Genomic DNA, 12,270 nt, shown 5'->3' with positions numbered 1-12,270 from the left:
AGAATGTACGTATTTCTAAAAAAACTGTCTTTTGTGCTATTTAAAAAGTGCAAAATCTTTTCTAAATGAATTGCTATTGTTTTGGTGTTTTTTAGGAAATGTTAGAACAAACATCGGAAATTGATTACTTAGATTTATACCACTTCAACTGTTGAACACCGAATTTTCATGAGCTTTCAACTACTCCACAATTCACTATGACAACATCCCTATAAATATACACCACTTGTTGATACTGATCTTCTATGCATTAATCTCCCTCGATCATGATGGGATTGACTACTCTCCTTTTGTTTTCTCTACTTCTTCTTCATCAATGCATTTCAATCGCTAATGCAACCAAAGTTTCTCACGATGGTAGGGCCATCACCATTGATGGCCAGCGCCGTCTTCTCATCTGTGGCTCCATTCATTATCCACGTAGCACGCCCGAGGTACATATAATTATTATATACCACCTTTCTTTTAAAAAAAAATTATACGACCTAGCTAATCTCTGTACTATAACCTTAATTTGTAACCATTGTCTTATCAAATATCCATATCATGTGCTTTATTAGATGTGGCCTGATTTGATTAAGAAGGCTAAAGAGGGTGGCCTCGATGCGATTGAAACTTATGTTTTTTGGAATGCTCATGAGCCTTTTCGTCGCCAGTATGACTTTTCTGGCAATTTGGATTTTATAAGGTTTATAAAAACCATTCAAGATCACGGCCTATATGTTGTTCTTCGTATCGGACCTTATGTTTGTGCCGAATGGAATTACGGGTTTGTTATATTTTCTTTTTTTGCATTAATATGTATCTACTTATTTCCAACATCTTGATTTATTCACATGTTTTTTTGGTGGAATCATTAATGTTGCATGTTTTATATATATAATGGTTTCAGAGGATTTCCACTATGGTTGCACAACATGCGTGGGATCGAAGAACTTCGAACAGCTAATACTGTGTACATGGTAATTATATTTTATCAGTTATTGATCATATTTTGTTATTTGTTATATATAATATATAACTTGGCCATCATATATAGCTAACACGATTGCTTTTATGTATCGATGAATATCAGAAAGAGATGCAAAATTTTACTGAAAAGATAGTCGACATGGTAAAAAAAGAGAAGCTTTTTGCTTCTCAAGGAGGACCCATCATTCTTTCCCAGGTATTCTTGTTTCATGCAATCCTTCATTCATTTTGCATTTATAACTATCAGTATAATTAGTATCGACAATCATATTGAATCATAAACAGGTCGAAAATGAATATGGAAATGTGATGACATCTTATGGACATGCTGGGAAAGTTTATATCGACTGGTGTGCAAAGATGGCTGATTCACTTAATATTGGTGTCCCATGGATCATGTGTCAACAAAATGATGCTCCGAAGCCTATGGTAACCATTAATGAATTCATATTTATTTTAATTTTACAAAGGCAACTATATATCTTGTAGCTTAGAAGTCTGATTATAGTCTACTTAATTAATGTTGCCAGATAAATACATGCAATGGCTGGTATTGTGATGAATTTACTCCCAACAATCCCAATAGCCCAAAGATGTGGACTGAAAACTGGACTGGATGGTATATATTTTATATAATTATGTCAATATTATTAATACTTCTTTATTTTGTTAAATTTGCTTTATTGTTATGATAAATTTTGGGATTAATAATTAGGTTCAAGAGTTGGGGTGGTTCAGATCCGTTTAGAACAACTGAGGATATTGCTTATGCTACTGCTAGATTTTTTCAGTATGGAGGCACTTTCAATAACTACTATATGGTACTATTTAATACTATTTTTCTTTTTTACTTCACAATTAGTTCATGAGTCTTAATTGTAATTAAATAATGAATCAATATATTTTACAATATGTTACGTACATTCTTTATGTGCCTAGTATCATGGTGGCACAAATTTTGGTAGAACTGCTGGTGGTCCATTAATCACAACCTCATACGACTATGATGCTCCTCTTGATGAATATGGTAATTATGTATCTTCTATTTTCGACTTCACAAATTAATACATGTTAAATAATAATGACATGCAAGTATGCAACTCAACTCAAGTGATGGGATTATTAATTTCTGGCTTGTTGTTATAGGGAATTTCAATCAACCCAAATTTGGGCATTTGAAGGAGCTCCATGACGCTCTTCATTCCATGGAGAAGGTTCTTACCCATGGCAATGTTTCACACACAGACATGGGGAATTCAGTTTCGGTATAACTATATATAATTACTTGTTTTATAAATCTTTTTCTGCAAGCCAAACTTGCTGAAAATTAAGAGTATATATGTTTAATTTTCTTTGTTTGTTTATGGGGATGCATGACAGGCATCGATTTATCAGTCAAACGATGGAACTGGTTGTTTTTTGAGCAATACAAATACGACGTCGGATGCTAGGGTTAGTTTTCAAGGAGCAATTTACGACATTCCTGCATGGTCTGTTAGTGTACTTCCCGACTGTAAGAATGAAGTCTATAACACAGCCAAGGTAGGTACCCAAATACTTATCTTCATGTATGAATAAGAATAATGGAAATTTCGTTAAGATTTGCATCCGATATATGTCTGAACTGTTCACAGGTGAACACTGAAACATGGGTGATAGAGAAGAAAGCAAATCAAACAGAGCAAGAACCAGTACCTTTGAAGTGGGCATGGAGGCATGAGAACATCGATGACACTGTTATTAAAGGCAAGGGAGACAAAAGTGCTTCTAAACTGATGGATCAAAAAGCTGCTAATGATGTTAGTGACTACCTGTGGTACATGACCAGGTATATATCTATATATGTGATCACTTTATAGATTAACAATAACAATGATAATCAACTTAATTAGTTACTTATTAACTAGAATATTTCTTTTGATTATCAACTGAAGTGTGAATATAGATGAGAATGACCCGATTTGGAGCGATGATATGAGCCTGAGAGTTAATTGTACTGGCCAAGTTCTCCATGCATACGTAAACGGTGAATATATAGGAAGAGAATTTGTTACATACGGAATTTTCCATTATGTTTTCGAGAAGAAGATTAAGTTGAAACCTGGCATAAATCAAATAACCTTACTTAGCGTCACCACCGGTTTTCAGGTAACAAAGCGAGAACTACGTACGTATATTTGACTATATATATGGACTTATATTCATCATATGAATGTAATGTTGTTTATATATGGAACAGCATTATGGGCCGAAATTTGATATGATTGCAAATGGTGTACCTGGTCCAGTAGAGATCATAGGAAGGAAAGGTGATCAAACTGTGATTACAGATCTGTCTTCGCACGAATGGTCTTTCAAGGCCGGAATAAAAAGCATCGATCAATATAATAACCTTGTTAAAGTCGATTCCTCCGAGTGGAAAACTCATGAACTTCCCACACAACGAAAAATGACTTGGTACAAGGTATTCGAATGTATTTGAATTCATTTAATTGGTATATATAAAGATCAAATGCTTAATCTTATTAATTAGTAAGTACTTGGAATAATTGGAATTGTTGTTCTGGATACATGCAGACGACATTCAAAGCTCCGATGGGAACAGATCCGGTGTCATTGGATCTCGACGGATTGGGTAAAGGACTTGCATGGGTGAACGGGAAAAGCATCGGTAGATATTGGCCAAGCAACATTGCAAAAAGCCATAATTGCTCGGAGAAAGGTTGTGATTATCGTGGTAAATATGATAACAACAAGTGTGTTAGGGCCTGTGGTCAACCAACGCAAAGGTGGTATCATGTTCCACGATCGTTCTTGGTGGATGGTGATCAGAATGAACTGGTTTTGTGGGAGGAATTTGGAGGCAACCCATCGTCGGTGAATTTCCAGACAGTGTCAGTCGGAAAGGCATGTGGTTATGCATACGAGAACAAGACAATGGAGATATCGTGCAGCAATGGTAGAAGCATCACAGGAGTTCGATTTGCTTCTTTTGGAGACGTTCAAGGGAGCTGTGGGTCGTTTCAAAAGGGGAGTTGTGAAGGGAGAAAGATTAATGCTTTGGACGTATTGAAAAAGGTGATTAATGATCAACACTGCATGTTTGTTTAATGTTTATAGTCATAATATGAATTGTTGATAATATTATTCGTGAACAGGAATGCATTGGGAAGGAGAAATGTGTGGTTGCAGCAAATGAAGCCGTGTTTGGATCCGTCGATTGTAAGGGTATCAGAAAGAGACTTGTTGCAGAAGTAGTTTGTTAGTTATTGTTCTTTTCATTTTTTTTGTTTGTTTTAGAAACAAAGACTGCGATCTTGATGGCAGTTTAATTCTTTAATTAAATTTGGGATCGACTGGTTGGAAATTTTATTAATTTGTTTTTCAAGAAGAAAATAGACCTGTGCATGTATCTATCAATCGGTATTTTGGTAATAGATAACGATAGTATTCGACTTCTTGGGGATGATATCCTCAAATAATGGGCTCTAAAAAGCTCTGATTTTCCTTGACCCCAATGACGCTGTTGTGGACCTCGATGATGGCTAGAATTGGGCCTAAAAACAAAACAATAGGCTGTACATAGAAAGGGGAACGTTGTGGATCTAATGGACTCTCTAAATTTGCGAAAGATAGGTCCACGGGAATCCCCTAATCTAATAAATAAAAGCATTTTCGTCACGTGGTAGTCAATTAGCCCTCCCTGATCGAATTATCCCGCCTATTTCATGCGAGTGAATTTCCGCTTATGCCCCTGCTGTTGAATACGTATATGGTTTTGAATTCTTGTAATCTCAATTGTTGATCTCCTTAGATCTCGCAGATTTCTAATTGACCCGATCATCTCAAATGCCTTTAATTTAGGAACCTGGTTGTATTTCCAAATGAATTTCGTAGGTTATTTTTTTCTCTGTTCTTCAATATCAATTATTCATACTCACTCTCCTTCCCCAATTTTAGTTAGATCGTCACTTTTTCTTCAACATGTCCTTAAATCGGAGACATAAGATCTATATATCATTTTTTTTATTTCTTCTGTATATCATTCCTTTTCCATCATTATTTTTATTATCAAGCTTACATTGTCTTACATAAAATCTCGATTCAGATGAATCCATTGAAAATTAGTTAAATCGATCGGAGGTTGTGTGAAGGTCGGAGCTCTCACAGATACATACACACTTAAGACGAAATTGGTTTTGAGCATATTCATGATTGAGGTGAATTTACCCATTCTTGATTTTTCCGTTTCCTTTGTTTTAGATTAAATCGTAATATAAGATTAAGGGATGAAGTTATTTCAGATTGGAGAACTTCAGGCAGATATCTTCTCGCCACCACCATCAAATATCGGACATGGAAGGCGGCGAAAGGTAATCAAGTAAGGTACGTGACCAATTTACATTTGTGATATCATCATGTATCGCCGGTTTTTCCCTTTCCTTCACTCACAACGGACTCTTCTCGCATCTACAACAAATGTCAAAGAAACCCCAATCTTTAATTTATGTGTTGATACTTAGAGGTTTTTGTTATTTTGAGTGAGTGTATGGATATTGGCTGAAAAACATATGGAGTATGCTCTTTGTATTTTTTGTAATTTTTTCCTCCCATTTCAGATGATTTTCATGCTCTTCAGTTGCAATTGCTGAGGGATGCGAAAAATCAGGTGCATTTTGATATATTTTATGGGTGTTTTGACCTAATTCTAATTGCTTTTATAAAATTAACAGATTCTGTAATTTTGTTGTTGATTTTACTTTATCGGAGTGTTTTTTTTGGAATTGTATTGCTTTGATTTTCAATTGGGTATTTGGGTAATTCATTGCATGCGTTGTTTGAAGTTAGTTCGAAGTTGCTTCATTTTACCTAATTAGAATTGCCCTCTTTTATAAAAGTTATATTAAAAAAAAAAACAAACATGAGTTCCATACGTATGCAGATTGCAGATTGATAATAGTGGTAGATGTATTACAAAGAGTGAATCTTATTTGGTTATTACAAAAGTGTTGGACATCTTATAATATAAAATGATAGCTATTAAGGATATATTTAATAAAGTTGTTAATCTACAATAAATAGGACCTGTTCATTGAATTTTCATAATGGTGTTAATGTGCATTCAGATTGTTGCTACGAGATGAATACAAATATTTGACAAACTACGTGTGTATTAATGTGTAGACATGTTTGATATTACAGGGAATGATTTTTATTTTTATTTTTGCTATAAATCTCATGTCTCATGTGTATTAATGTGTAGACATGTTTGACAAAGTACGTGTATATTAATGTGTAGACATGTTTGATATTATAGGAAATGATTTTTATTTTTATTTTTGCTATAAATCTTTGGTTTTTGACCACATATTTCTTATTGTTTTTGATGCAGATTAGGTATTTGATTGAATGTTTCAAGCAACCACATCTTAAAAAAGGTATCATTGACAACATTATATCAACCTGGGTAACAGTTGGACCATTTTGCCCTTGCCAACAACACTTAGACCAATATAATGACCTCTTAATACAACATTCATCCTTTTTCAGGTTAGTATCAATCATAAGAAGAAAATTGCAAATTAACCATATGAAAAAGATGATCAGAACTATTTATGTCTAACTGATTTCTAAATAAACATTTTCTTGTAAATTATACATTTTTATTAAAGAAACTTATTATGCTTTTTTTAGTGATATCTTTTATTTAGTAGTTTCTAATAACACAATGTAAATATGAATAAATGTGAAAACCACATAAGTTACTTTTGCATTTTTTTAGTGAATATCTTTATTGCGTAGAATTAGTTTTGAATTCAAAAAAAAATGCAAAAAAGGGCTTAATAATATCATTTTAAATTAACAAAAAAAAAAGACAAAATACTTATGTTAAAAAGTTACTAATATCATTTTAAATTAACAAATATACATTTTTCAAACAAAACACTTAATTTTGTATAAAAAAAATGTTTGTAAATCTATGAATGGTTATGTTTTTTTAAAGTTTTAATGTCGTTTTACTTTGTCAACCGTGTAACACACGGGTTATAACCTAGAGATGGAATCATTCCGGTTTTGTTAACTTTACTCTTTCTGTTTTATATTATCCGCGAAAAGTATTTCTTCTTTATTGGATCTGGATGTTTGTGAAATTTGATTATGCTTTGATTCATTCAATAACATGAATGCTCTATTTAGATAATATAATTGACAACTGCAACTTTTACTTATCTCTCATGGTTATCTCCTAAAAAACTCATATTTTTGCTGTTAGTTATCCAGTAAGTATGTTTTCCTGGTCTGTTATGTCTCTAAGTAATTTATTTGCCTGGGAACCGATTTAAACAATATAATTTGAACATAATTATGTTGATTGTTGTAGCTGTATATTTTTGGTTGTTTATCTTAGTAACATCTTGAAACTTTTGGATTGTTTCTCTTATTTTGAAAACTACTTAGCCATTGGTATTATATGTTTATATATGAATATTAGCAATGTACTTTTACTTTGTTTTTTTGCCCATGTTAGTAATGTACTTCCATTATGTTACCCGTATAACATTGTACTTTAGCTAGTAAGTAAATATTATAAATTGTAAATATTATAAATTGTAAATATTTATTACATCTTTCTTATTTGTATAAATATACTAATTATTTAACAAAAATGTGTATCAAGGGTGAACATCTATAATAACTCGGTCATAAGATTTGCTTGATGCATATGGAAATGATTGTTTTCTCAACTATCTAATATTTCTGCTTATCCCATCTATTGTACTTCCTTTCAAACGGCTTGAAATAAAGGTGCCAAAGCCCCTTCTTCAAAAAACAAATGGATGTCGGTTAAATTCAGATACATTTGTCCGAGCTTCTTTAGCTTGAAAAACATGCTCCAAGTCATGTGATACTACCAATCACAAATGGTCATCTATGTCTAAAAGTGTGGATTCTCCTAGCCAAATCAACTCCACCAATGTTGAATTAGTCAAAAACCATGAAGATTGGGGATTCTATTGGCTTCCAATAGAACATGCCTTACCAATTATTCAGAAAAGAGAGAAGGTGAAGGTGCATTGACAATCCCTCAATGAATTTACCAACTTTCAACATCAGTGGCACTGACAACTCAATTAAAAAAGAAAAAGTTTGGATCTTGAAAAAAGAATGTCATTTAAGTATAACTACATACACATGATAGTTAGATGGTGAACATTAATGATATTCCCATAAACGATTTCTTAGATGGTGTAATACATGGTTTTGGGATTAGAATTTTCAGGTTTAATAGAAAAAAAAAATATTATTTGAAATAATAAAATAAATAAAAATTGATGTGCAATTATGAATTATAAATTAGAATGATGGCTGATATTAAATTTAATGGAACAAAAACATTATTGGAAAATTTAGTGAAAAAGGACTAGAAGTGTCAAATATGTGGGAAGTTGGACTTTGATTAGCATGTTACCAAGTGAGAGAGTGACCATTTTTGGCATAAGTCATGGCACGAAAGGACTAGAGGTGGCAACTTCCTAAGTTAGAGTTGCATATATGGTAGCTATTCAGTTATCGTGGTTAAAATTTTAATAGCGATCACATACCGCTATTTGAGATCACGGTTATCGAGGTGGTATAACGGTAATATAACGGTTTTTTAATATTACTTATAATTTATAATTTTATATTATATTTATATAGAATTTATATATTTGAGTATTAATACTATAAGTCTATATAATATTAATATGATTAAACCTAAAAAGTCATATACAAACATAATTTAATATTCTATTATAGTAATATGGAAACTAGATAATGTCAAAGTGTCAAATAGAGTTTAATTGCATTGCACGGGTTGAATATCTTATTAGTAGGTTGTGGTTGATTTAGAGAGTTAAGTCCCAAGTCGTAGCTTCATACGTGTGGGTCGATTTACAAAAAGCATTAATGGAATCCGACCATAACAACTCAAGTCTTCATGAGTACAGAAAGAGATGAGAAAGATATGTGTCGGTAGACGTAGTTGCTATGAATGCTTTTAATTATGCTAGTTGTTCGGGCTTTTTAAAATGAAAGTGTAGTGAGATCATTAAAACTAGTTTTTCATTGACAACGTAACCAAATGGCCCAAAATGTGAACGAAAATGGAATAGCGTCCGTAGCACCGCTATAGCGGTTATTGAAATAGCAGTAAATAGCGCCGCTAAAAGCGGTACCACGAAATGAAAACGCTAAACTGAAAATAATGATTCTTGACCTCCGCAAAACGCTCGCTATAGTGCACAATTGATAGCTTGGTAGTTGGGTTTATTATACACAAACGTGGATTCTTGAGGATAAAAATTGAAACTTAGCAAATAAGAGGCATCCCCTCTCACTTATTTTTTTTATATCATATTTTTTTGTAGTTGGGAGCTCTCTTCATGTCGAATTTCTCTCTCTAGTGGTGTTTTAATGCAATATATGGTGATTTAGTGAATAATCTAACATTTTCTCATCAAATTTGAGCTTAAGGAACATAATAACTCAACATAATATGAGAGGGGATGAAAGAATGATGATCTTGAGTTCCAAAATGGAGCTCTAGAGCTGGAGTTTGAGGTTTAAGTAGGGGACTTAAGTCATCAAAAAAGATTGGGATCATTTGAGGTATAATTCTCTCCATGTAGACTCCATTTCCAAGTTAAGATTTTGAGTGAGAATTTGTAACAACCCGAAGTTGTCCATCGCCGAAAACCCGTTCTACCCGTAAAAATGCGTCGTTTATCAATTCGTTCCGACTTCGTTTTGGGTTAAATTATTTAAACTTATATGTTTATTATAATCTAATGAGTGTCCAAACCCCTTAGGAACTCATGATATTAGCCCAAAATGTTTATTTCAGAAATTTTAGAAACGTCCCCGCTGGGTTACGAAAACTTAATCGGGTGCGACCAAAAGCCCCGTTTAATGCCGGTATCGGATAGAATTCCTCTGTGTCCAAGTTTTGAGACCAATTTAAACGTGTTCAAACTTTCATTTGAAGCTTTTGCTTCCTCTCTCTACTCTCTCTCTCTAACCTCTCTCCTCAAACCAAGTTTAAGGGTCCAAAATCATCAAATTTAAGCTCCAAATCACCAAGGTAACTACCCTAACTCCTAGTATATCATCTTAGGCCTTCAAATTCGAGTTCAAATCATGGAATAGGACCATATTCATGAGTTTACGGCCCTAGAACAGTCCTAGGCCGTGAACTCACATAAAATGGGTTTTAGAGCCCAAAAACCCTTCCAATCGACCTTTGGAGCTTAGATATGGCTTAATGGCTTAATGGACTGGACTTAGAATGCCTTAAACATGAATTTTGAAGAGTAAACATGAGTTTACTGCCCAAGAGCATGCTTGGGCCGTAAACTCATATAAATGGGTTTTTTATGCCCTTAAACCCTTCCAAAACTCCGTTAAAGCTTAGATATGAATTGTAGAATATTGGATTTGGCCTTGGAACACCTTGAACATTAATTTAGAGGAGTAAACATGAGTTTACTGCCCAAGAACATGCTTGGGCCGTAAACTCATTATCATGGGGAGTAAACTCCTTTTTAGTGTGTTAAAATGCCATTTACACACACCATAAGCCTTGGGATAAATTCTAGAAGTGACCACAAACAAGATTTGGAACTTAAAACATATTAAATCCCCCATCTAAGGAGTTCACGGCCATGAGGGGGTTCATGGGCCGTAAACTCCTAAAAACATGCCAAAAGACCCCTAAAAATTCATACAAGGCTTGGAAAAATTGATTGGAATCACATGTGATTGATTAAGGACCAAAATGATGAGATTTGTAATCGATTTTGAATCAAATTCAAGTATGAATTTAGGAAGAGTAATAACGATGAATACGAGAGTAAATAGAATATTTTTTCAGCTCGTATTATGCTTTTTAGTTTACAGATTACAATGAATAAACTGTAAAGACTGAGTAAAAAGCTATTTCTAATCACTTAGTACAGACCACTATTTATAGGAGAACAAAAGCATAATAATACTAAGGACTAGACATTAAGACTACTCTTTATAATGCCTTAGTACAAATAACATTACATCCGAAGACCTCTTCTTACGAAGACAAAAGATACTTCGTAACAATCTAACTGACACTTCGACTATTACAACATTTAAGCCCTAACAATCTCCCCCTTTGGAATCAAGGTCGAAGTCTTCAAGACGTCAGTGATTGAACGTCATACATCAGCACTCTTCGGATCTCCATGTACCAAGAGATAACTTTCTTTATCTCTTTCTTATCTCCTTCCGAGTTCTTCTTGCAATGGTTCATACGAACAATTAAGTTCGTATATTGCGAGTTGGTGTATCTCTCCACTTCGCAAGTTTGAAATAAGAACATTTTAGCTCTTCTAGCTTTGTCTTTTCCTGCAAAAACAATCCCCAATGGCTTTAAACAAATTTCACCATCTTCGTACTTGTTTAGCTCATTCTGTTTCTTCGTTGGTGCCATTGGTGCAGTTATATCGAAGCCTTTGACAGTAGCAAGTTCGACATCTGTTTGAGCTAAGCACTCAAAATAATTCTCCAAAAATATTTTAATGTGCTTGCACCCAAGACTAAAAACATCTGGTTCTGTGTCTTGGAGAAAAGAAAATGATTTGTCTTTGAGCATCAAGGCAATGTTGATTAGATCATATGTGTTCATCAAAGGAAAGTCTGCCACTGTGAATTTTTGTAACCTTCCGCTTGCTCTTGCCACAGTGTACTTCAAATTTTCAAACTTCCCTTCGAATATGACATCCCTTTTTATAGATATCACCTTCTTAATCCTCTCCGAAAACCATACTTCCTCTTGAGCCTTCGCTAATACTACATGAAACCTTATCTTCATCTTCTTTCCCTCTTCGGTTTCCATTGATTTTGTTTCAGCCTTGAATTGTGGCATAACGAATATCATTTCATTGACTGGAAAGTCAAGTTGACCAAAGTCTGTGTTCGTAACCACATAGCTCTTTTTCGGAACCTTTTCGAAAGAGTACATATAATCAAACATCACTCTGGACTCGATAGTTTCGTAATTATAAACTTTTGTTGGATCACCCTTATCAACATTCGAACCATCCAAAGCTCCTTGTCTCATTATACTTTGAACATGTCTCATTTTATCAACCTCAACTGCCACTTCAGCTTTCTTCTCTTTATTTGACTTCTCAATCATAACTCCTTTTCCCTTGTCTTTAATGTTTGACGAAGCCATATTCTTTGAAGAAGAGACATCAATTTGTTTCTCAATTACAATACCTT

The 12,270-nt window shown here is 33.7% G+C and overlaps 1 protein-coding gene and 1 long non-coding RNA gene across 3 annotated transcripts; both read left to right on the top strand.

The window, feature by feature from the left end:
• The first annotated feature begins 269 nt into the window (after positions 1–269).
• On the top strand, positions 270–4,330 carry LOC145054599 (beta-galactosidase 15-like). The gene is made up of 15 exons (XM_079002829.1): positions 270–434; positions 561–769; positions 893–962; positions 1,076–1,168; positions 1,258–1,401; positions 1,503–1,591; positions 1,688–1,793; positions 1,912–1,999; positions 2,119–2,237; positions 2,353–2,514; positions 2,607–2,800; positions 2,907–3,120; positions 3,212–3,436; positions 3,550–4,050; positions 4,131–4,330. The coding sequence occupies exons 1-15, from the start codon at positions 270–272 to the stop codon at positions 4,236–4,238; spliced, it is 2,487 nt and encodes an 828-aa protein (XP_078858955.1). The 3' UTR covers positions 4,239–4,330.
• A 372-nt stretch (positions 4,331–4,702) lies between these two features.
• Positions 4,703–7,519, top strand: LOC145054600 (uncharacterized). Of its 2 annotated transcripts, none has more exons than XR_013684849.1 (5): positions 4,703–4,869; positions 5,081–5,192; positions 5,277–5,358; positions 5,592–5,641; positions 6,365–7,519. It is a non-coding gene; the product is annotated as an uncharacterized LOC145054600 (long non-coding RNA). The 2 variants fall into 2 exon arrangements; XR_013684850.1 differs by having other exon boundaries at positions 4,704–4,865.
• The last annotated feature ends 4,751 nt before the right edge of the window (positions 7,520–12,270 follow it).

The sequence above is a fragment of the Lactuca serriola genome, chromosome 5, assembly GCF_051521515.1.
Source record: "Lactuca serriola cultivar US96UC23 chromosome 5, Lser_US96UC23_V15, whole genome shotgun sequence".
In the NCBI taxonomy this organism is placed as follows: Eukaryota; Viridiplantae; Streptophyta; class Magnoliopsida; order Asterales; family Asteraceae; genus Lactuca; species Lactuca serriola.
The sequence above is the reverse complement of the archived record's forward strand: the minus strand, read 5'-3'. Positions and strand labels throughout refer to the sequence as shown.